Source organism: Penicillium mononematosum (genome assembly GCF_028829835.1).
Source record: "Penicillium mononematosum strain IBT 11891 chromosome Unknown utg000003l:1.0-8172316.0:1.0-8177699.0, whole genome shotgun sequence".
NCBI classification, from domain to species: Eukaryota; Fungi; Ascomycota; class Eurotiomycetes; order Eurotiales; family Aspergillaceae; genus Penicillium; species Penicillium mononematosum.
This window is the reverse complement of record NW_026643273.1, coordinates 7612231-7635942: the sequence shown is the minus strand read 5'-3', so window position 1 is coordinate 7635942 and position 23712 is coordinate 7612231. Positions and strand designations below refer to the sequence as shown.

Sequence of the window (23712 nt, the reverse complement as noted above, 5' to 3'; positions counted from 1 at the left end):
GACAACGCGTGTATCTTTTCAGCTATTAACCACTGGAACCCACGAAGAAAATCGTATTTAAGTGGCTCAGATGGCATATTTGCATTATGCAGCCATTATTGCGACATCGTTATGTCTCCACCAATAGTCAATTGGAAGTATGTTCTTATACCAGGCACATCGTTGCGGTTTCTTAGTTTCTTCGCTCGAATTCAAAAGCTAGCAAGCACTTTTGCAATCAAACTATGACTGTTTCGTCTCAAGAAAATGTCAGCATTGGGTATATGCCCGATTATGACCAGTACCTGGCCCGCGGCAAACGCAGGCAAGAAACCGAGAAACTCGATCAGCACCTTCCCAAGGGGTTTCCACCCAGTCTATCTGGGGACCTTGTCTGGGATGGCAAGGACTTGGCGGACGCTTACAACTGGAATTACTATCTGACTAGCGAGGACGTCGACGAGATCAACAGTGCTCTGCAGCACTTCAAGTGTATGCTTCTGTTCTATTCGGCCTGGCTAAATTGCCCAGCTTCATGCTAACAGTTGGACCCCTTGATAGCACTGAATAAGCCAATGGGCGAGCTCGCACCAACCACCTTTCCATTGCCCAAGTTGCACACTACCCTCCGCGAAATCTCTGACCAGGTTCACAATGGCCACGGTTTCAAAGTTATCCGTGGTCTTCCTGTGGATTCGTACACCCGTGAAGAAAATGTAATTATCTATTCTGGTCTCTCTTCGCACGTTGCACCCATTCGCGGCCGTCAAGACAGCAAATGGCAAGGAAAACCAGCTGATGTCCTTGTTGCCCATGTTAAGGACCTGAGTCACTCTTGCAGCTCGAAGGACATACCCGGACCAGTGGTAACTGCAGAGAAGCAGGTTTTCCACACCGACGCTGGTGACGTTATTGCCCTCTTCTGCCTAAGCGAAGGTGAATCGGGCGGAGAGAGCTGCATTGCTAGTACCTGCCACGTCTATAATGTTTTAGCTGCTACGCGTCCTGATCTGATCATGACTCTCTCCGAGCCTTGGCCTTTTGATGAGTGAGTCCATAATCTTCTTGCCGGCCGATTGAGTGACGACCAGGTCTATCCCGGATGGTGATTAATATAGTTTCCTCCAGCTTTGCCCCGACTGGTGATCAGTACAAGCTGCGACCGCTACTGTACTACCAGCAGGCTAGTCAATCCGACCCCGAGCGACTGATCATTCAGTACTCGCGAAGAAACCTGACTGGATATTGGGACTGTAAGCGGTCGGTCAACATTCCACCGTTGACTGAAGCCCAGGCGGAGGCTTTAGATGCTGTTCATTTTACCGCCGAGAAACACGCTATTTCGCTAGACTTCCACAAGGGTGACATCCAGTTTGCCAACAACCTGAGCATTCTGCATGCAAGAGAAGCATTTACAGACTCGAGAGAGAACCAGTAAGAGCATTCATGCAGACTTCTAGCTGGAGGCACGCTGACGTTAACACAGACGACACCTTCTTCGACTTTGGCTGCGCGATCCGGAGCATGAGTGGACCAAGCCCAAAGAGTTGCAGGAGCGGTTTGATCGGGTCTATGCCGGTGTGACTGTGGAAAGCTCGGTTTTCCCGCTGGAGGCTACCATTCGCAGTAACAATGTGGCTACATAGAATGGTAACCCACGTATATAGGTGCATCGCCTCAAAGTCATGTCGCGCTTAGAGTTACCACTGTGGTGATGACAGCGGAGTGACTCGGTCGCTAAGATACTGAAAATATATGTATTTGACAAATTTTTAGCCCTGGGAATCTACCGCGACTGTATACAAGTTCGTGTAGGCGTTGATAGAACTTCGTGCCTAAAGCCTTCATGTGGGTAGAAAACTACGCAAAAATCCAGGTTTTATGACGGCGCAACTTTGTAGCACAACAAGGTGGAAATTCGAAATTCGTCAAGCAGTTGCTTGTTCCAGTAATGCCAGGTGTGGTCTATACCAAAAGTTGCGATACGTAGTTCAGCTTGAAGATTACTTACTTAGTCTATGTCAATGTTCGCAGGGCATTCAATATGACGAAGCGGACTGGAAATGCAAAAGCCGAACAGCGACGCAGTTGTAACATCAGATCAATTGCCACTCAGATTCAGAAGCAGGTACAACTAGTTGAATATATTTAAAGATATCTATATATAATTAGTATAATATTTAATCCTATTAATAAGTTCTAGTTCTTTTAATATCAATTTGCCTGGTTGATCTACTATTTTGATTTATATAATAAAAATATGTATTTCAATTAGCCTAAAAAGCTCTGCTTTTCGTCTATTAAAGCAGCTTTTCATCCAGAAAATCAGGAGTATAGGGGGCTTTTTCAATATATATGCCATCTATCGTGGGGGGTGTTGATATCTCTTAATGTCACATGACATCTCTCCTCCATACATGTAGCTAGTACTACTCTCCTTCCTTTCCATCTTGATAGTTTACACATAGCTCTCTGCACAATCCACATTGTACAGCCTTTTTCATGATCTCTTTTACGTTGTAGATCTTATCACTGACAGCTGTCTTCTTGAGGGACTTGAGGTGTTTCTTATCCATTTCTGACGATCTTGTTTGCAAGAACAGTCTTGCCTCATGCCCCAGATGACACCCAGCTATGCAGCCAGGAGATAGCGGAATACAAATGTTGGGTGTAATTCTGGACAATGTTAAAGGCTGATGTGTATTTCGTGATGGTTTTGGACCTGGGCTGGACTGTGATATTCTGCCTTGCCATGCTATGGTTCCTCAGTCGGCTTAATGTTTTGGTGGATGCGTCTAGGATTTGCCGCCGTCAATCTTCTTTTCGGACGCTGAACTTGATTCGCTTGGTAAATTCGAATTTGCCATTTTTTCTTGGCTGAGTCTGGTGGACTGTTGGGAGGTCATTCTTTCCCCACTATGACAACTGTGTCAAGTCGTGTATCAGATACTGGGAGCGGACATGGTGGGTACCTGAAGTGTTGATACAAGACCGCTGATATTGGCGACGATATCGTTGAGAATATGCTGGCATCGGGCAACGGCATTGGTGTACAATACAAAGTCTTCTCCAAGATATTCCTTAAGGGAATCTGCAACCTCTGAATTCTGGAACAGATTGAACCCCTGTTCATCAATCAGTGTGATGATCTGCTTCTCCTCGAGATGGGTTTTCTTGAGCGCTAAGCAGATCTCGGTCTGGAGAAAGAATCTTTGCTCTTCTACTCGATCAATTGATTCAGCAGGAGCTCCTTCTTGATTATAAACTTGATCCACTGGCTAGTGACTTTGTAGGAGTCCAGGGCAGAGATGATTAGCGGGATGGTACCCAACACAACGCCAATAACCTCGAGTCCTGACATATTGGACTACTCCAGGGGAACAAAAAGTGTGAAAAGCGCAGTTGTTGACGAAGGTTCATGGCGGAGTACGGTTAACAGAGTCGGATCATTTTCAAATGTCCCGTCACCGAAGGTAAATGAAATAATTCGGACAATATGGCCGTATGCTAGTTGATAATCCCTATGCATGAAAACTTTGGTCCTAACAGGAAGATTCAGCAGCAGACCAGCTATGAATTCACGAGGACATATGTAGGCCTTACCGATCGGCGGCCTTTTCTGGCGCCAGAAGGGAATTGTGCAATACGTGTGGGAGTCCGCTAAGCCTAGTGCAACCTAGTTGATTGAAAACAACATCCCTACGCCTTTGCGAAGCCTGGATAACCTATTGGGGCAGTGTGAATAGATTTAGGTTTACAGTTTCTTGCTTAATAAGATTACCTTTTGATATCCATGGATAGCTCTACAACTTCCACAAGATACTTCGTGACTTCCTCTACTAGCTGCATTTGAATAGGTCATAGGCCCGTGAACTCGCTATTGACATGATGTAACAACTGCAACAACTCCATGAATCCTTCGAACCCAGTGCGACATATACAGGTCGCGCTAGGCCCGGTACATCCTAGCGAACAAAAAAGTAACGCATCCACCGCTAAGCCGGGACAATTACCTATTCGAGTTAATGTGGATAAGGTAGTTTTAGGTTTACGGGTGATTGCTGTCAAACCTACTATGGTGGCAACTGTCCATGTTGGATATACATTTCTCCTAGTGTTTAGGTAGGCTATTAACTTAGAACTGTCGTGCAGGATTCTATGGATCGGAGATTTGGCAACATAGCTACAGGCTCAACACTAATGCATGAATAGCGTGTATCATCGTGACAATACCATCCAAAACAGGAGCCCAAAAGGACCTAACAAGACCGAATACGACTACTCCACAATGGACACTAGCGCCAGAATAGAATCAACACTGAGCGGCATTAAGCTTTCGAATAGTGGCATTAAGCTTTCGAATGCCTTAGCCCCAATCCAAAGTAACGCTTGTCTCCCGTCAATTTCTAACTCCACCTGTCTGCAGTAAAGCCCGCATGCAATTTTCATCGCCCGCCTCGGCAGCATAATGCAACGGTAGCCACCCTGCCACGTCTACGGAGCTCGGATCCGCATTATGCCGAAGCAGCTCCCGCACGATGGTGTGATGGCCGCGTTGAACGGCTGTATGAAGCACGGTGGAGCCGGCTCCGTCAATGGCGTTAGGATCGGCGCCGTGGTCAAGGAGGAGGCGCACAGCCCAGAGATGGCCGTGAGCGACGGAAATATGGAGGGGAGTCGTCCATACTTTGGACCCTGCTCCACTAGCGCAGGCCGGGCCGTGGTCCGTATGTTGGCCTAGCGGCTGGGTGGTCGTGTTCGTAGACAAGGTAATCATCGCTTCCAAATTTTGTTGTGGCAGAAACTGTGGTTTGGTATGGGCGTAGCAGTTTGCACAAAGGCTGGGGCCGACTATGGCTATGGCGTAGGATTAGGTTTGGTATGTGGACGAGGGGGTTGCGCGTAGACAACATACCTTTGGTTGGGTTGGTAGACAATAAGGCATCCATGGTAAAAGAGGAGAGGCCTGATTGGAGTTGTTCGGGGGTTGTCGGGTCAACTTGATTGTATTCTGAGGCGTGTGGTGAGAACTGTATGTCGGAAAACATATTCTCTGCTGGCTTGTGGTCCATAGTGTACTCAATATCGGACCCGAAAACAGCTGGGAACTGCAGGCATTGATGTTCACTGCTCCTTGAGGAACTGCTACTGCGGTCTGTTGTCTGCCCTTGGTGGCTTCTGTGTTGAGGTGGCGATATTGAGCTGCTGCATTCGCTACTTTCCACTTGTGGATCTGTTCCCTTCGTGTTGTTTCTTGCATTTTCACCTATCCCACATTAGCTAAACGGACTGAAAGAATGCATAGTGCCTACTGTACGATGCTTTCGCTGTGCGATCCTATTCCTCTCCCTCCGCCGCTCTAGTGCTAATTTCTCTTCCATGAAGAACATACCATGCGTAGAACGGCGAGAAAGAATCAAGTCTTGGTCAGTGCGGAGTATTTGATGCTCGTGGGTTTGTACATGTAACTTGAAGACATTCACCTTATTATATGACTAGGTATTTATATGGTTAGGCTACTGTCAGCATGGCGTCTAGTCCCCTGATCTTCCGGGGCGGAAATTGGCTCAGCGAAGGCAAAGATGATGTTCGTTTAAGTTGGCCAATAATTGCCACACTACAAGTGTAATGGATCCCGCTTGACTATTTTAGGAGAATTCACGTCGTTTTGTAAGCATTGAATTATAACCCGTTGGCCGCTTCATAACTGACAAACTCGCGTCAGATATTTCAACCAGTCTCCGGACTGAGAAGAAGGACCCGGAAAGCGATAACCAAGCCAGACTCGTTGAAAGCTATACCTAGAAAGTGAAGTTTACAGTATTCTATTACCTGTCGGTAGTTTATTCCAAATAAACTCCAAATTTGCAACGCCAACGTATTTGGCTTTCTAGCATCTGTCTCGGACTCCAGACTAAATCTATACGGCAGTACATACTGTATAGCCCCCAGATCATTTACAACCCAGCTGTAATTTACCAACGACACGACAATTAGCAAATTATATAACCTAATAGGAGGTCTACGTGGCCCAAAAGGTTCAAGTTTGTTCCAAATTGCGTTAATACGAAAATTCATGGGCAATAGATTTCTTGCCATGACCCACGTTTGTTCGGCCGATCATGCCCTCTCCTGGTAGCTGCCTAAATACCTAAAATTACGGGTAACCTTAGGGAACTTTTGGTCCTATAGTAACTTCTATATATGATGGTCGGATGTAACGCTGAAAGTCCTCGATGAGGTAGAGCGCCCATGATAGGCGACGCAAACCCGGGCCGTCGTGAGGTCTAGGCCACTGCGCCCCGGGCCGGCCCAGATTACCTACAGTTTTAAGACATGACCAATTTGTGTTCAGAAAATGCTTGATCAGTGCCAAGAAGGGAAGTAATTGGACTATGTTGTACGGAGTTGACCATATGATATATTGGTTACAGGGAGGTGGACCCCGGACCGCCGATTCTTCTCACCTGAATTAGACGCTACTGCCATCACAAATAGACACCAAGTCGTGCTCTAAACGACGGATTGGGGCTATGCTAATTGATCCCTGTGAAGTGAAGCGAGAAGGTTGACCCACTCTGTAGATCCAAACCTTAATCTAAAACATTGAGATCCACCGAAGATCTACCGAGGATTCCCCGAGACCCGCTGACTTAGCCGTGGCATAAGCACTTGGAGATCCCCTGCAATAGTCAAACGTAGATGGACCGCTGAGAGCCAATCAAACAATATGCAAAACACACAAATATGAAGACACATGTCTGTTGCAGGCACCCACCTATGGATCAGAGCAGGCAAGAGGGCAGGAGAGAAGTGGGGCTGGAACTGACGTTGCATACATACGGCCGAGATCAACAACGGCCTCCCGGAAGTTGAGATCACCGGACGGTACCGTACGGAGTAGGCAACAGTTTAGTGTGAAATTCCGGCGGTGAAGTAATGCCGGCCACAGAGCCGACGACTAATTCTATGGCGGATGTAGAAGCGAACTATGGCCTAAGCTGATGCTCTACATGGTCTATCTTTATTCTGGTTTGGCCTTTCTCGGTGGTCTTTAGGCTATGTACTAGACGATCATTTACCGAAGTCTAATCAAGCAAACAGACCTCCGTATTGAAATCCTCCTCTTGCGCTAACAGCCATATCTACCGAGGTATTGAAACGGCTTCGATATGCTCAAGTGACGAATGGAATTTCCAACGGGAGTGGGCCCCGACCCATAGAGGTTCAGGGACGCGAAGTGTCCAACAGTGTCGTAAGCCGCCCAAATGCATAAATCCGCTGCATAACTTGATGATCCGGAGTAATAAGAAACGGCTCTTTACTCCGTGCTCTAGTTATAGTCACTCTAGTCCTTTAAGAGTATAGGCTGGCAGTACCACGTGTATAATCAAGACGCGAAAAATGTCCTTTATAAAATGATCACCTACATTGGGGGCAAGCCCTTCGAGCGGATTTTCCGGATTTTCGACGGAACTAAGTCCGCCCACGCTAAATATGTACACATTGATGCATTGGCGCAGTGATGTATTCCTTATATGCAGCTTATCAGACTTTCCTTTACCTACCCTGTCCCTATAAGGCTATCAGAGGGAGATATCGAGAGAGTTTAAAGACTATATTCGACATTATCGAGAGCATCTATCTAGTAGCCAAGAATTATTAAACAACTATGTGTACCTAGGCAGGCACTAATAAATTAGGGCTTAAAGCTTATTTTGCACCCATCCCGCAGGTCGTTTCGGACCGAAACCTAATACATCGTCACAGTAAGAAGATTGAAAAATATATTAAAAGAGGTACGTGTTAACTCCGTTTAATTCTACAACTAGTGGATGTAGCTAAACTCGACGAGTATGTAGACCCGCTAAATGTCTAACATACATGATATATCCATGGATGTTAAAGACAGTTTCGTAAGCTAGAATAAATTGAGGAACAAGCAGATAATCACAATTAGTTTACCTATCGGCGTAAGCTTGATAAGATTGAATACAGCATAATCTACATAACTCTATGCACATACAATACAATGTCTCCACTTTTGGTACATTGGACTGACAGGACGCCCAGGTGGCGGACTGGGGGCCCTTGGACCCGCTATTGAACACCGGAAGGGTGCTTAAACCCGTCCGGGGACCGATTTGGATATGTCTACGATCGAAGGATCAATTGGATTTTGGCGAGGTCAAGACAAGACAATTTTCAGTTCTTAGATCTAGACCATGGTTATGACACATAAGTGGGTTTAGCTGCAGTGAGCTCAGCCACCTTAGTGGAACAGGCTGTCCATTTGGAAAATAGTGCATCTCACGAACATGAAGCCTTTTTGAGGTCGTATCCTGTATGGAGAAGGCAAGTTCGCCGGGGTTGAGCGAGCAAAGCCCCACAAGCGGGAATTGCTTCCTGCATGTTTCTGACGAATGCAATTGCCGCTAAGCTGAAAAAGGCACGCGCGAAGCCTCAAGGCATGTAAGCTTCCTGTCATAGGCGAGGCCCGGAGTTCGCTCCACAGATGTTTCATCCCGCTGACTGAAGATCTTAAGTGGGCCCGATGACCCAAAGTAACTATGGAGGCTGCACATACGAACTGCAATCTGACCAAGGGCAGCAGAACTCAATTGCTTAAATTCAGCTTGTTTGTCTCATAATACTTCTCTATGTCGAATAAACAAGCGTGTCCAAACAAGCAGTGAAAACCGTGGTCTATTTTCCCGCGAATCGGAATCGCCATCCCCACTGCATCCCAAGTATCAATCTCATAATCCGAAATTTCTACAAATATGTCCGACAACTCGAAGTTTGAGGAAATGCACAAGCAGCTCTTTGACGAAGGAGTTAAAGTGCGGAGAGCAGTGCTTGGAGACGAGTACGTCAATAACGCGTTGCAAAATGCGACACCCTTCACCATGCCCGGACAGCAGCTCATTACGGAATGGGCATGGGGGACTGTCTGGCAACGCCCCGGGCTAGACCGGAAGCAGAGGAGCCTTCTGAGTAAGTCAAATTCTAGTATAATTCCGAGAGGTAGACAGTCTGAGGTTGCTAATATCTACTGGGCATATTCAATAGATATTGGAATCATCATTGCTCAGAAAGCATGGCTTGAGCTTGCTCTGCACACCCGTGGTGCAATAAACAACGGCCTTACGGAGATAGAAATTAGAGAGGCTGTTCTGCAGGCAACAGTCTACTGTGGCACCCCTGCCGGTGTCGAGGCAATGATGGTGACTGAGAAAACCATCAATGAGATGATAGAGAAAGGCGAATATAAGCGCCCAGAGGTCTGATTTAGTTTGACTGAGAAATTCCATCTCACCGTGTTTTATCGTTTTATGATAGAAATTATGCCAGCAGAATGTTCATATCATTGTTGTGCTTGGCTCTGATACAATCATCTCGTACGATGTTCATACCCCAATTTAGATATGTGGCATTTGTACAAATAGAAAAGTAAAGTCCCAAAGTCCCGATGCAACTCTCTCTCTGATCCAGGCGCATCCAATGTAAAAACAAACTAGAATATCGATCCTGCTGGCCTGGTCTCGGCCTTCACAATTCTAAGCCATGTAGATCTATCGCCACCGAACTGGCATGTTTATTTAGCTTATTATGTCTATGAATGCATCGATTACCAGCTACATATCTCAAGGGAATGGGGTTGGGATCGTCGATTCGCTTGTAGCTCGTTCTAATGATGATGAGATGTTCAAAATAATTTCATCAGGAAACTGTTTTAGAATATCGAGTTGCGTATGCAATTCGGACCAACGGAGAGTCCCCAGTGTCTCATAGTTCCCTTTGATCTGCGCTACAGATTCCCACAGTGTCATGCCTCTAATGCATGGTCACTATATGCATGCAAGGTCATCGTTTAGTAGCCTCATATGTTATTCTGCTTGCGAGATAGAATCCACTTTTGCCCCTAGTGAAACAGAATTCGGCCTGCAACGCAAGATTCGGCATCGGGTTTTCGTGCCTCTATTACCCCGAATGTAGATTCAGAGAGTGTGGATCCCGATCCCTGCATCGAGATCTTCAATTCTTCAACGCTCACGGCGTCCACTTGCCAGAGGTTGGACGGGATGTCCAGGCGTTTCATCATCGGAACAGCCTATTTGCTGCTCATGTTGCGGATTGTCGGTCCGTAATGATACGCGTGTGGATGACGGAAGGCACCGTCCCTGAGGGTGGCGTCCTAATGGCGAGACCAAGGATGCGAGCTGAAGAAAAACTTCAATAATGACCTGATGTACTGACAAAATATAAAAAGGGCTCTGGACTCCTCTGTATTATTCCCAACAACTTCCAACGGCCTCTTCCGAAAACACTCGAGTATACGAAGAGTATAAGCACCACGATTGGAAACATTACTTCCGCTGTCAGTCTTCAGAATCTCTGCTTCGCCATATTTATTTTCCCCATAAAAACAAAACACAATGCCTTCCGCCCTTCAACCTACCGAGGTGCACACCCATGTTGCCATTGTCGGTGCTGGACCTCGAGGAACCAGCGCTCTGGAGCGTCTTTGTGCCTCAGCACCAGACTTTCTTGCCCCAGGAGCACGACTGACGGTCCATGTCGTTGATCCATCGGCCCCAGGCGCGGGCCGTGTCTGGCGTACGGAGCAGTCGGATCAACTTCTAATGAACACCGTCACCTCCCAGGTGACCCTGTTCACCGATGATAGCATTGTCTGCTCAGGCCCAATCCGTCCAGGGCCAAGTCTCTACACCTGGGCCGCCGACAAGATCCCTGGCCTTGGGCCTGATGACTATGGAACCCGTGCCCAGTACGGTCAGTATCTCGAATGGATCTTCCAAGAGACTGTGCGACAAGCACCACCTCAAGTGCAAATTGAAGTTCATCCTGCTTTTGCTGTCCGCCTGGACGACACCTCCTATGGGCAGCAAACGCTGAAGCTGTCGAATGGCCGCACGCTTTCTAGCCTCGCAGCTGTCATCCTCGCACAGGGTCACGTCCCACTGCTTCTGGACATTGAACAGCGGAAGCTCAATGCTTACGCAGAGCTAAATGGTCTTCATCACATCACGCCGTCAAACCCAGCAGATGTTGATCTTTCTGTTATTGCTCCTGGAGAAAACGTTTTCCTGCGTGGTCTTGGTCTCAACTTCTTCGACTACATGGCGTTGTTAACAACATCGCGGGGTGGTACCTTCTCAGAAACACCCACCGGCTTGAAATATCACCCATCTGGAAAAGAGCCTCGGATGATTGCCGGATCTCGTCGTGGCATTCCATACCACTCCCGTGGTGATAACGGCAAAGGAGCATACGGCCGCCACATGCCTCTCGTCTTCACTGAAGAAGTCATCAACGCTTTCCGCAAGCATTCCGATGCTGGACAAGCTCCTGACTTCCTCCGGGATATCTGGCCTCTTGTGTCAAAAGAAGTGGAGACCGTCTATTACTTGGCCTTACTGAAGCGCGACGGGTCAGACCAGACCGACTTCCAGAAGAGGTTCCTGGAAACAGAGCCAAAGAGTGCCGAGGAAGAGCAAGTCCTTCGTAACTTCGGTATCTCGGAAGAGAAGTGGTGGTCCTGGGAACGTATCCAGCGCCCACAGGGCGACCGGGCTTTCAACACTACCACTGAGTGGCGTGAGTGGCTGATCGACTACCTTCGCGAAGATGCCAAGGAGGCCGCACTTGGAAACCTGAACGGTCCACTAAAGGCAGCTCTGGATGTTATGCGTGATCTGCGAAACGAACTCCGACTCATTGTGGATCACAATGGCTTGACCGGCACTTCTCACCGGAAGGACCTCGACCGCTGGTACACACCTCTCAACGCCTATGTGTCAATCGGGCCTCCTCGCCAACGCATTGAGCAAATGATTGCGCTAATAGAAGCCGGAGTTCTGGAAGTCCTTGGTCCCCGTCCACAAGTCAAGGCCCAGGACGAGGCCTGGCTGGTCCACTCGCCCGAGGTGCCAGGAGAGCCAATCCGAGTTACGACATTGATCGAAGCCCGGTTGCCAGAGCCCACCCTCCGCAACACGGGGGATGAGCTTCTTTCTCATTTGTTCAAAACCGGTCAATGTCGCGCTCATACAATCGACGGATACGAGACTGGTGGTCTTGATGTGACTCAAAGCCCGTACCATCTCATTGATACCCATGGTCGTGTGCACCCAAAGCGGTTTGCTGTCGGTGTCCCAACTGAAGGAGTCCACTGGGTGACCGCTGCTGGTGCCAGGCCTGGTGTCAACTCGGTCACGCTTTGTGACACTGATGCTGTTGCTCGTGCTGCTCTTGGCGCAGCAGCTATCGAGGCGAAAATCACCCAGGCTCAGATTGATGTGAAGACCTTCCCCCATGTTGAGGTTGCCAAGCTCCGTGTCCATGCTTGAAGCAAGTATGGTAATTTTGTGTGAAGGAAATAGAGAGGGATATATTGGTGAACGTAACGAGGAGAGTGGGAGTATCAGACACATCCTGCACGGATAGAATGTGAGATGTGAATCACCACAAATTTTGGATTTGATATTTTGTTTGTTTTCTGTTTGCAGCTCAAAATCAATGTTTTAATTGTTAAGACATATAGTTTCGAAAACACTATATGGCTTGAAATATATATCGGCGTCTTCAATCCGTGAAAGCATTGAAAGTATAAATTTGCAGTAACTCGCAATGAGTATATAAACGTGTAAGTCTATGGATAAAATAACTGATATGCATGCTAATTTCTATCAAGAAATCCAGCAATATTGGGCTCTACACAATACAGAGCTTAAGATTACCTTCGATTGATGTTGGGACACGTTCAACCCTATCACTCTTGAGACAGATAGAATGTTGGAGCAGCAAATCTTGGATTTATTTAACTGACCGGTCTGCGTGTCTAAAGACCCCAAGATTTTTGTCATGCATTCTAGGCTGAAATGGCCGTAAAAAGCGTCTGTTATATGGTCCCTGGTAGGCCGGGCATCAATAGGGACAGTTTGCTTTCCCTCGCTTTCCTTCTCTCCCCTCCTCAGTCCAAGCAACCAAGCCTTCACGATAGGTCTTTAACAGCATCCACACTTATATGTAAGGAGCCGTTACACAGGAAACAACCTTCCAGGCCAGCTTTTCTAGGCCTAGAAATGTCCTGAGTCATTACTTCCGCCTAAATATCTGACCTCACCCAACCCCAGAATTCCACTGCAGTGAGGAAATTGAGTCCGTATCTGGAAGGAGCCATGGCCGGCCCAATTGGCTCACTCAGCATTGTGGGCTGACCCGCCGCCCGTGGGCCGTCACATCAAGTAAGGCATCGTGAATTACGCCAACAGCCGCCGTGTTATCGACAAAGATCTGGAACGCCTGAAAACTGCATCCTTACCATCCTTATTGGGGCGTGCATCTGGGCCATCGCTGAAATAAGGTCGGAGCTGAGATTTTCTAGCAGGTCGACGCGGAGGCTCATGTAGCCGAGTTCCCGAGCAGCGCCCTAGCGCCCAGTCCGACAGATTTGCCTAAGCCGAGGCTGCCGCGGTAGATGGTGAGATGTTCAAGAAGGCGATGGTGGCGGCATAGGTGGCTTTCCCTTTTGACCTACGACCCCGGAGAGTGATGAGAGCATACCAACTAGGTCGATCTTCATGTTCTCTTCAATGAGAGCATTGTCGCCATATGCCCCGAGTCTCTGCAAACCTGAAACTTACAGCGGTATAGTGACCTATACTGTCTCCGAGTATCGGATCATGTCAAAGGGAAATGCTCTGATGTACAGGGTAGCAGCCGTCACAGTTATGCGTTGGCCTAAATTTGTTTCATTTGGCCCATCGCCACGGTGGATGACCTGATACGGTCATTCTCATCTCAACGCTGTATTTTGCAGCTCGACTTGTTCAATCAAATGAACCAACATGGTAAAGCTTTGGGATTTATAAGGTATGCCCCTTCTTCTAGTTCCTTGACTCGCTCTACCATTTCAGATTCTCTTCCTTATATCCTTCTATAACCATAAGTTGGCAATCTCATTAGGCTGCCTCCAGTTGTAAAAATCATGTCCTCCAACGCCCAAAATGTGGGCATCAAGGCCCTGGAGATTTATTTCCCTAGTCGCGTACGTATATTTCAGTGCCTACTCTGAAATTCAAGCCATTGGACAACTGACATAATTTCTTCTATATAGTACGTGCCACAAAGCGAGCTCGAGATCTATCTGGGAGCCAGTGCTGGAAAATTCACGGTTGGCCTGGGTCAGCATAAGATGAGCTTTTGTGATGACCGCGAAGGTATGGGAAAAAAACTTCAATCCATGTCCCATGCTTTACGCTAATATGATGTGACTACATTCGTAGATCTCTATTCCATGGCGCTCACAGTGGTATCGTCACTGCTGAAAAAGTACCATATTGACCCGATGTCCATTGGCCGCTTGGAAGTGGGAACGGAAACGTTGCTGGACAAATCCAAGTCTTGCAAGTCTGTTCTCATGCAGTTGTTCGGGGACAACTCGGACATTGAGGGAGTCGACACTTACAACGCCTGCTATGGGGGAACCAATGCCTTGTTAAATGCAATCAACTGGGTCGAATCATCCACGTGGGACGGTCGCGACACCATTGTCGTGACCGGGGATATCGCTTTATACGACAAGCCCGCCGCTCGCCCGACCGGTGGCGCCGGCTGTGTAGCCATGTTGATTGGTGCCGATGCGCCCCTGGTGCTGGAACCCTTCCGTGGAACGTACATGAAGCACGTCTACGACTTCTATAAGGCGGACTTCAGCTCAGAGTACCCCATTGTCGATGGGTATTACTCCAACACATGCTATATTGAGGCATTGGACAACTGCTATGAGCGGTATCGTACTAAGTGTCTGGCTAAGAATGCCCGTTTGACGAATGGAGCAGCGGATTTCCAAGGTAGCTTTTTGGATACCTTTGACTATTTTGCCTTTCATGCGCCTTACTGCAAGCTCGTCTCCAAGGCGTATGGTCGTCTATTGTTTAACGACCTCCGGAAGGAGCCCGACCATTTTGATGAGATTCCAGCAGATGCCCGCGACGTCGAGCAGACAGCGTCTTTGACGGACAAAGAAGTTGAGAAGATATGCATCGGGTTGACTAAGGAAAGGTTCCTCGAGCGTGTCCAACCATCCCTTACAATGCCCACAAATTGCGGGAACATGTACACCGCTAGTGTCTACTCTGGGCTAGTCAGCTTGCTGAGCAATGTTCCTAGCGAGGAACTGCAGAACAAGCGCATTGGCATGTTCAGCTACGGCGGTGGTCTAGCCAGCACTCTATTTAGCTTCCGTGTCAAGGGCGATACTTCGGGGATCGCGCAGCAGGTTCAGTTGAATGAGCGCTTGGAAGCTCGCACGCCGGTCTCGCCGGAGTTTTATAACGAGGTAGGTTGCTTGAGAAGCATATCGTCTAGGCAGTTCATTTCTAACAATGATAGATGTGCAACGTCCGGGAGAAAGCCTACCAGCAGAAGAGCTATACCCCGGTCGGAAGCGTTGATAGCCTGGCTCCTAGTACTTACTACCTTGTCCACGTTGACGAGATGTTTCGACGCAGTTATGAAAAGAAGCCGGTTGTCTGAGTAATAAGCCACAACCCCAGAGGATGAGCATTTTGCGTTTGATGAATATTTGGCATCTAGTGAAAGTACGCTATATTCGCTAGCAATTACTTACCGAGGCAATTCTTTCTTCCATCTTGCAAGTTACCTATCCATCTATTTGTCTTAGTAGACGGAGTTGTGATTAAACACCCTTTGACGTAACTTGACAAGAAAAAAAAATTCTCCATTCCCTTGACACCCGCATGCTAGTTCAAGGTCATGCAATCAACGATGCGAGACTTATCGCGAACATATCGATCCGGCTCTACCGCCGTACGCGAGTGCGAGTGAAATGACAAATCGCAACCCAACTGAAGAAATTTCCAGGCTGCGGAGACCGCTGATAAGGCTACGGAGTGTGGAGGATAGATTTGCATTTTGTTCCTCAATTGAGTTCTGTGCCTGGTTGATACATCGATCGGAGGGAATGGGCTCTGCCTGTTCCTTGCAGCGGATCGACATCTTGGCGATTTTGATTCGATGCCACAGGGCTGATCATCCCAGAAACCGGGTCCACTGATAAGGAACTCCCCGATGCGGAGACAGAGGAAATAACCGGGGGATTGCCCCGCTGGCTATTGGACTTGGCATTGACTTGGAGCCAGTGATTGTAAGCCTTTCAATGATATTGAGCATGGATCAAGAGTGATCGACAGCTCGCTTGGAACTGATCTGAATTATCCATATGCACATCGCAAACTCTGTCGGATTCAACCGAAGGAACTGGTCCACCCTTCTAGTAACAATAACTGCCGTTCCACCACCCCTATACCTCGGTTCGACGTCGAAGCCTCTTATTTGGCCTCTTAATTGGGGTGAAATACTATCTAGACTTTTGCAGATCTTCTCGCCACCAAGATAGGAACTACTCGGACAGTTCTTTTTACGACTCACAAATGGACGTTTCCACAATCTAAACCTGATGATAAGGGTACTCCATTTTTCGACATAGGGGTGTTGCGGAAAGCGATTAATGTCTCGAATATCCCTCTGCGAAAACTATATAAGGATTTGAATATTCCAGGGATCCTAGACACCATCCACCATCGCAATCCTTTCACTAGAACAACAGCAACTTCTCTCTTTTCCAAACGACCAAATCGAAAATCTCTATCAAAATGAGACTCTCTATCCTCTCCGTTCTTTCCGTCATCAGCGCCGGCGTGGTATCCGCCCTGCCCAGGAGACTAACCTCTCCCTGAAGCGCTCGCAGCCCGATACCTCTGAGTGTGTCGGCCCCCTCCTCTGCTGTGGAACTCTCACCACCCCTCTCGACCCCCTTGTCGACCCCCTCTTGCTGGCTCTTGGCATTGATGCTGCCAAAATCGTCGGCTCCATTGGCCTTCTCTGTATGTCTAGATTATCTTTCATCTCACAGGTTGAAATTCTTCTAACATTCCTCACAGGCCACGGGTACGAAGAAACTAGCTGTCCTACCAAGCCCCAGTGCTGTACCGAGGCCAACCTCCTGGTAAGTGATAATATTCAACCCAGACTCCTTCGTGGAGAATTCATGACTAACGGATCCCTAGGGTGGCACCATTGCCCTCGGATGCGCGGATCTTAAGTAGGTCCGGTCTGAAACTGTTGACAGGTATATACGGGTTGTGGTTGAAGCAGACTTGATCCATCTGCTCAACCACTGTGGATGTACATTCTTTTTTGGGGATGAAGTTCTCCTCGAGTTATTTTTATATAATATGAATCAATTTCTGTTCTTATATTGATACCTGTCAGATCTGTAGACGTTTCGTGTTGACCAAATCTTGGTGTCCGCTTGTCCACTTATGCACTTAGTCAATTGCGTTACATTCACTGTGGGGTATGACAACATCGGATCCTAGGTCTAAAGATGGACTGACTTGTAGGATAAATATTACTATTAATATTGTAGATTGTCGGCAGTAAAGCCTCACCCCGGTGCTGACCTGTCACGACGCGGTGGGGCGAAGGTGGATGAGGGTGCCTGACGTATCCCAGTGTGATGAGCTCGACGTATAAAGAAAACTAATTGACGATTATGGCTTCCAGCGGATGAAGCTTCCTAATTCAGTTATTTCTATACGGTCTCTGTAAACTGTAGGACATTCCAAAGTTCATTTTGGTCAGTCGGGATCTCGGAGTTAAGGCAAACTAAGTTCCCCGTCTCATTGGCTGAGGAGTCTGGAGAGCTCTGCCGAAGTGGGGCCTCCTTCTGGAAGGTTACGGGGATCTCAACCTTGCAAGGTACGGACTTAAACTAACCTTGGAAACTTCCATGCGACAAGATAATCTCAGGAGGAGTACGGAGTAAGGGTAGATGGCTTTTAAATGTAGCGAAGAAACTTTTTATCAGGCTCGGACTAGTCGGTTGGATCTTAGAGATAATCAGCGAGTTATCCTAGCACAAAGGTCGCCTGACATGGGAAATAATTACATTGAAACGACTACACTCGACCCCGCTTATGCGACCGACTTGTATTCTCTTAGAAGCCTTCCTTGGAATTTGCTTTTTATATAACGTGGGTCTGAAAAAAGACGGATACCCAAAGCTTAGGTATGTAAAATACTCTGCAACTAGAATGTGCATACTAATTCCAAAGTCTGTTAGGTTTCACATCCACTGTTTTTGAAGAGGATTCGGACTGTTGCAGTTGGACTGGCGATGTAGGGTTGCTGAAACATTTTTCTACGCCTTGGAATTTTCTGACGGTCCTACTTGGTTTTGAGTTATTGGACAAATATCCCCGTTCCGACTCTTTGCTCTTTCTCATTTTGATACTGAGACATCTCCCCAGTAAGAATCCCAAGGTGGTATCGGCTTGAGATGCCAAAGGCGGGTTATCGATTGTTTTGGGTACACGATCTGCATTGACAGGCCACTGTATAGTAAGACCATTTGCTACAAAAGTGCGCGCATAAAGTTTGCAGGAAAGGATCACTGCAAGCAATGAACGCTGGCTAAGCATGACCGCAGTTACAATACATACGTTAGCAACTGCCACGTCACGAGTGAGATGAGCTGTATGTTTGATTGGCTATTCCATATGAAAGGATGTTGACAACAGATTGTTTCAGCTAGCTCATTTCAAGAGTGAGGGTCACTTGGAAGGCAGAAAATAAAAGACTTCTCTGAAGAGGATTTGTCTCATGGGAGATTCCTCTTGAGAGGAAATTAATCACATACCTTAGGCCATTACATTGAAGGTAATAAGTATTTAATGTGTCCCTTCTGATGTAGTATTTGTGTTGTATATACAGTTCTACGATAGTTAAAATAGTAGCGGCGATCCGTAGTTATATTAGACGACACTGGGAGTAAGTATGAGGAAGTGCTTTCCGCTATAGACTGATGGAGATGGTGATAGGCTTTGGCCCTCAAGTTCACGCGTGTGCCGAGCATTCGTGTTCACAGGTGTATTGTCCTGAAGCACTCTGCCTGCGGCAAAGGTCTTGTCCGGCGGGGCTTTCACTACCCACAAACCTATGGCAACTGCATACATTACAGGCGTTTGCTCCGCACTGAATGGGATGGATTTGGTCGGTTATGTTGAGGGCCACTGAGAAGTTTGATGCGGTATCATCTGGGAGAAAGCGCGGGGTTTGGTCCATAGAGGAAGAAGAGAATGGGCGAGAAAACGTAGGGACCTGGAATGCCATTCTGATGCCGATTGACGTGAGTGACACTGATGTGGTTTCATGATCAGAAGATGTCAACAGAGATGCAACTAGGAGATGTCAAGAAACTTACAGAGGAATGTTGCTTATCACGATGTATGATATCGGTGATATCGTGGGAAGGCAGGAGAGCTAAACAAGTATGAATATATATACACAAGCAAGCGGCCTGAGCACCAGGCCTATGCATGCTAATATAGTCGGCCCGCAGCCGGTGGCAGATTTATTGGCGGTTAGACAAAAGCAGCGGGGAATTACGTCTAGAGTCCACATCCACCTTTGAACAGCATACGTAGAAGGCAATTGTGGTGTATGAGATAGCCGAAATGCCAGGTATATAGCTCAAATAGGAAATATAGATTGCTTGTGCTTAATTACCCCGCTCTGTGGGCGCTATACCGCTGGCACTTGGCAAAAATGAAATATAATTCGTGGCTTAGAGTGCTAGTTTGTAGTTGAGCCACGTAGCTTGAGAATCATCAGTGTGTCAATGAGCTTTCTATGGTATGTAGGAGGTCTGCCTTCCAGCAAGCCTATTGGGAGGAGTTATATTCGACCAATAAAACAACTATTTTTTCTTTTCTTTTCTATATCCTCTTATAAGGGCATACCACCCCTAACCCGGCCTTTTGTAAGTTACCCAAATGATACACTGGTGCCTGATATTTGATTTTCTCCGTCATCACCCTACTTCTAGCCTTGTCACCATTCCTAGGTGCACCTAAGTATGAACACAAGGTATAGGTATTTTTCTCAACACTGGTTATAAGAGCTATCTTCGTAAAGCAGTCGGCTACCGTACTGAAGCAACTATCTGTACATGTATCAATTGTAAAACACGGGATTGGTAACTCCAGTTCAGTTTTATTATAGGCATGAATAGGATAACCCAATGTGGAATATGGATCCGTCATATACCAAAAAAGGCGCAAAGTCGGCGTCGCGTCATCCACCACCCAGTCACTACTAGTAACATAACTAGCCCAGGAAATACAGAGAAGGATTATAACATACGAAATCTTCTCTGTTTGTGCAATTTGTTTTAAGAGGGGCTGGCTCTCCATGAATGGAGTCAACCTAGGTTTGCCATTCACAGCCACGGCAACTATCAGGGTATATACCCAAGAGGGCCAAATGGTGTCTCCACACACTCTCCTGCTAGCTAGATCCAGTGCTGCATATCTCAGGGCCCCTTATCCTAAATATTGAAGTAGCTGCGTTTGCTACATTAACTTAGAGTGGTTCTCCTATATACTATCTAAAGTTATAGTACTAGATATAATAGCTTAGATATAATCTCGATCTATAGTAGTATCCAGCTAGTAATTTTAAGTATATACTAAAGAAGGTCTAAGAGTTCTATAGATAATATCTCTCGAAATCCGGTCCCTTTATACGTCTATAAGAATAGCTCAATACTGATAAAGAAGGACGAGTTCTAAAGGACTATATCGATAATATTAAGCCTATATTAGGGACTAAGTATATTCCTATCTAGGGTTTATATAACGATCTAGGGACTATAACGAGTTTCCTACCGGATATTTCCGCTTCGGGTTTATTTACACTCTGTACTTACTTATAATAGGACCCTATAAAAGATCCTACACTAGAGGATCTTTCTCTTCTCTTTCTTTTACTCCCTATACTTAGTATATTAGTTGAAATGCACTCTTTCCCTTGAAGATCTGGCTGGTAACAAAAATCATAAAATTCTATCATCTAGAAGAAGTGAGGAATGACGCAGCGAACAACGGCCGTTCCCCTCGCTTTGCCCTCCACCGATTTGTGGAATATATAATCTCATTACAGCCCCGAATAACCCATCCCCATTTCTTCACGAAGCCTGGCTGAACTTCCCAATTGCGAGGGTCAGAAGGATCACCCCAAACGACCAGCCCATGAGAATCTCCTACGTTCCCATCCCAGAAACCCATAATATCTATGCAAAGCTCTTCATCATCCCACTCATTGCCCGCCCGAAGTAAATTATCTCTCATAACTGGACAAGGAAACAAGTCAATCCAAGTATGGTGCACACTCCTTCGTTGGAGAAGTGTCGGAAGCAAACTATTTGGTAATGAGCCGAAGTCTCTGATCGGTCCGACCACGCTGAGTGGAGATGTAGAATCCTCCTGCATCCATTCCCAGGTAATCCCAAGGGAAACCATGTTGCTCACAAAGGCCCGATGAACGTTCAATCTTGTCAGGGTGAGGAGGTGGCTGGACGTAGGAGAGTTCATGGCGTAGCTAGTGTAGAATGTGGCGAGTTGCTGTATCAACACTTTTCGCTTTCGGTCACATAGAATTCTGAACCAAAGCGTCATCAAGGTTGAGGAGGATGACGACCGGTCTGGGTAGGATGGACTGTCACCTCTCGATGGTAGATGACTGGATTGTGAAACTGAGGCACCACCATGGGATTCTAATTCGGCAGGTGGCTCATTTGAAACTTGCCGGGAAGAATTGATTGGTCGATCCATCATAGCTAGTGGCCCGGGTAGTATAGGTAGAATAGTGCGAGGGAGGGAACGAAGACTGCTTGGTCTTGTTGGTGTTGTTGACTGTCCATTTGCAAGCTGCATTCTTTTCGTGGCTTCGCCTTTATACGGATAAAGATTAGAACATTGAGCCGAGACAAATCAGATAATGGCGGATGGCGTACGGCGATTTCGTTGGTTTATACGATTCTGTCTTTTCCGGCGTTCTTTTGCATCTGTCAGCCCTTGCCAATTGTCTTCCGATGACAGATCTGAGTTCGCGAGGAAGGCGCGCTCTCCACTGCCTTGAGCGAGATCATGCTGAGGGGTTTCCATTTCGAATTTCGGTGTGAGTGAATCCCTATGATTCGTAGGAGACGGAAGGATACCTAGGTAAGTCTGAAACAGCGAGAAGATCCTCTTATATGAACGCTTGGACCATGACCCACAGGACCCACCAAATCCTTAAATCCGCGTGTTATTACCGGCCACCGCCAGGTCCCCCACCTTGAGAGTCATCATCTTCGTCCTTCATCTCCACATATTCTTAGGCCAGTGGGTGGGTACATGCAATCCGTGAGGTTGACCCTTCTACATTATATACGGCTTTACTAATATTCTTACTGCAAAGCTCTCAATCCATTCGACCGGTCAGCATGCCGCGCGTGCTGCCCCTTCTCCACGGGTAGATCAGTCTCTCCACGGCCCTAGACGATGATGACAATGTCGTCCAAGAGCTCTCCTATCCCGAACGGCGACTCGAGTTCTATATATACCTTTATCAGCACCGCACTTCAATCGAATCGATCGTGTCATATCACATGAATCTAAACGAAAATCAAACATGCCGTGTCGGGGAAGTCAAAGAGTGGCTTGCCGGGAGCTTCAACGTGTGCATACCAGTCGACATTAACGGGCAGGATGACAACTCACGCAAACGGATTCTCGTCAGGTTCTCTTTGCCGTGCAAGGTCGGAGAGATTCAACACCCGGGCAATGCAGACGAGAAGCTCCGCTGCGAGGCTGCAACCTTTATCTGGATTCGCCAGAATTGTCCTTCTATACCAATACCTCGATTATCGGGTTTTGCCTTTGCACAAGGCCCATGTGTGAGTGAGCTGCTGAATTTATCTCCAAGTCAATCTAACACTGGCCTAGTTCACCGCGATTGAACACCCCCGGTCTTCAGCCGACTAAAATGGCATTTTGATCGTGTAGTGTCGTCCGTTCTCGGGTATCCGCTGCGACCCCCTTACTTGAATCGAAATTGCCCTTTTAACTTGACAACCGGATATCTGATCATGGATCACGTTGGAGGTACCGATACTGTGATGCTTTCTGAATCCTGGGATAAACTACGCCACGACCAAAGACGTAGAACCAACCTTTTTCGCGGGCTGAGCCAAATTATCTTATCCTTAGCTCGACTTCCTTTTGATCGCATCAGATCTCTAACAATTGATGATCAAGGGATTTTAAAACACCAATCGCCCTCTAACGCTTCGTCTCTACCACCTAGAAAACGAGTCCGTTCCCACCAACATCGACAGGGACCTTACATATTCAACGACCGAGAGCTACTTTATGGACTTGCTATCCTATCACGACAGTCGCTTGCGGCATGCCCCGAATTCAATACGGGACAAGGCCGATGGTGAAGCACAGCTGGCAACTCTGACCATTATGCGAGCTCTGCTACCACATTTCTCCTGTCGCGATTACCGGCGTGGACCGTTTATCATGACCTTGACGGATCTACGCCAAAGTAACCTCTTTGTCGATAGTGACTGGAACATTAAGTCACTTGTCCATCTAGAATGGACATGTTCACTACCGGTTGAGATGCTCCATCCGCCTTAGTGGCTCACTAGTCGTGGAGTGGACCGGTTATACAAAGGGGAGCATCTTGATGCGTTCGGCAAAGTCCACGCCGAATTCATGAATATCTTCGAGGAGGAAGAACAGGCTCATTCTCGAGCGGTGGATAAAACCTTAGGTCTCACAAGCATCA

At 47.2% G+C, this 23712-nt stretch overlaps 9 protein-coding genes across 9 annotated transcripts; 6 read left to right on the top strand and 3 right to left on the bottom strand.

Moving 5' to 3' along the window:
- Positions 1-224: 224 nt before the first annotated feature.
- On the top strand, positions 225-1625 carry N7519_007916 (TauD/TfdA family dioxygenase; the record flags this gene model as incomplete). Its single annotated transcript, XM_057294692.1, has 4 exons — positions 225-471; positions 541-1027; positions 1108-1413; positions 1466-1625. The coding sequence occupies 4 exons, from the start codon at positions 225-227 to the stop codon at positions 1623-1625; spliced, it is 1200 nt and encodes a 399-aa protein (XP_057149503.1).
- A 1296-nt stretch (positions 1626-2921) lies between these two features.
- On the bottom strand, positions 2922-3340 carry N7519_007915 (uncharacterized protein; the record flags this gene model as incomplete). Its single annotated transcript, XM_057294691.1, has 2 exons — positions 2922-3176; positions 3266-3340. 2 exons carry the CDS (start codon positions 3338-3340, stop codon positions 2922-2924), a joined length of 330 nt encoding a protein of 109 aa, XP_057149502.1.
- A 1038-nt stretch (positions 3341-4378) lies between these two features.
- Positions 4379-5051, bottom strand: N7519_007914 (ankyrin repeat domain-containing protein; the record flags this gene model as incomplete). Its single annotated transcript, XM_057294690.1, has 2 exons — positions 4379-4836; positions 4895-5051. The coding sequence occupies 2 exons, from the start codon at positions 5049-5051 to the stop codon at positions 4379-4381; spliced, it is 615 nt and encodes a 204-aa protein (XP_057149501.1).
- A 3711-nt stretch (positions 5052-8762) lies between these two features.
- N7519_007913 (uncharacterized protein) lies at positions 8763-9269 on the top strand (the record flags this gene model as incomplete). The annotated part of the gene is made up of 2 exons (XM_057294689.1): positions 8763-8976; positions 9052-9269. 2 exons carry the CDS (start codon positions 8763-8765, stop codon positions 9267-9269), a joined length of 432 nt encoding a protein of 143 aa, XP_057149500.1.
- A 1149-nt stretch (positions 9270-10418) lies between these two features.
- Positions 10419-12353, top strand: N7519_007912 (FAD/NAD(P)-binding protein; the record flags this gene model as incomplete). The annotated part of the gene is made up of 1 exon (XM_057294688.1): positions 10419-12353. The coding sequence occupies one exon, from the start codon at positions 10419-10421 to the stop codon at positions 12351-12353; it is 1935 nt and encodes a 644-aa protein (XP_057149499.1).
- A 1640-nt stretch (positions 12354-13993) lies between these two features.
- On the top strand, positions 13994-15543 carry erg13A (putative hydroxymethylglutaryl-CoA synthase; the record flags this gene model as incomplete). The annotated part of the gene is made up of 4 exons (XM_057294687.1): positions 13994-14053; positions 14123-14225; positions 14292-15346; positions 15400-15543. The coding sequence occupies 4 exons, from the start codon at positions 13994-13996 to the stop codon at positions 15541-15543; spliced, it is 1362 nt and encodes a 453-aa protein (XP_057149498.1).
- A 261-nt stretch (positions 15544-15804) lies between these two features.
- N7519_007910 (uncharacterized protein) lies at positions 15805-16026 on the bottom strand (the record flags this gene model as incomplete). Its single annotated transcript, XM_057294686.1, has 1 exon — positions 15805-16026. The coding sequence occupies one exon, from the start codon at positions 16024-16026 to the stop codon at positions 15805-15807; it is 222 nt and encodes a 73-aa protein (XP_057149497.1).
- A 656-nt stretch (positions 16027-16682) lies between these two features.
- N7519_007909 (hydrophobin family protein) lies at positions 16683-17135 on the top strand (the record flags this gene model as incomplete). The annotated part of the gene is given in 4 exon segments (XM_057294685.1): positions 16683-16703; positions 16721-16913; positions 16971-17035; positions 17097-17135. 4 exon segments carry the CDS (start codon positions 16683-16685, stop codon positions 17133-17135), a joined length of 318 nt encoding a protein of 105 aa, XP_057149496.1.
- A 5387-nt stretch (positions 17136-22522) lies between these two features.
- Positions 22523-22898, top strand: N7519_007908 (uncharacterized protein; the record flags this gene model as incomplete). Its single annotated transcript, XM_057294684.1, has 2 exons — positions 22523-22810; positions 22860-22898. The coding sequence occupies 2 exons, from the start codon at positions 22523-22525 to the stop codon at positions 22896-22898; spliced, it is 327 nt and encodes a 108-aa protein (XP_057149495.1).
- Between the last annotated feature and the right edge of the window lie 814 nt (positions 22899-23712).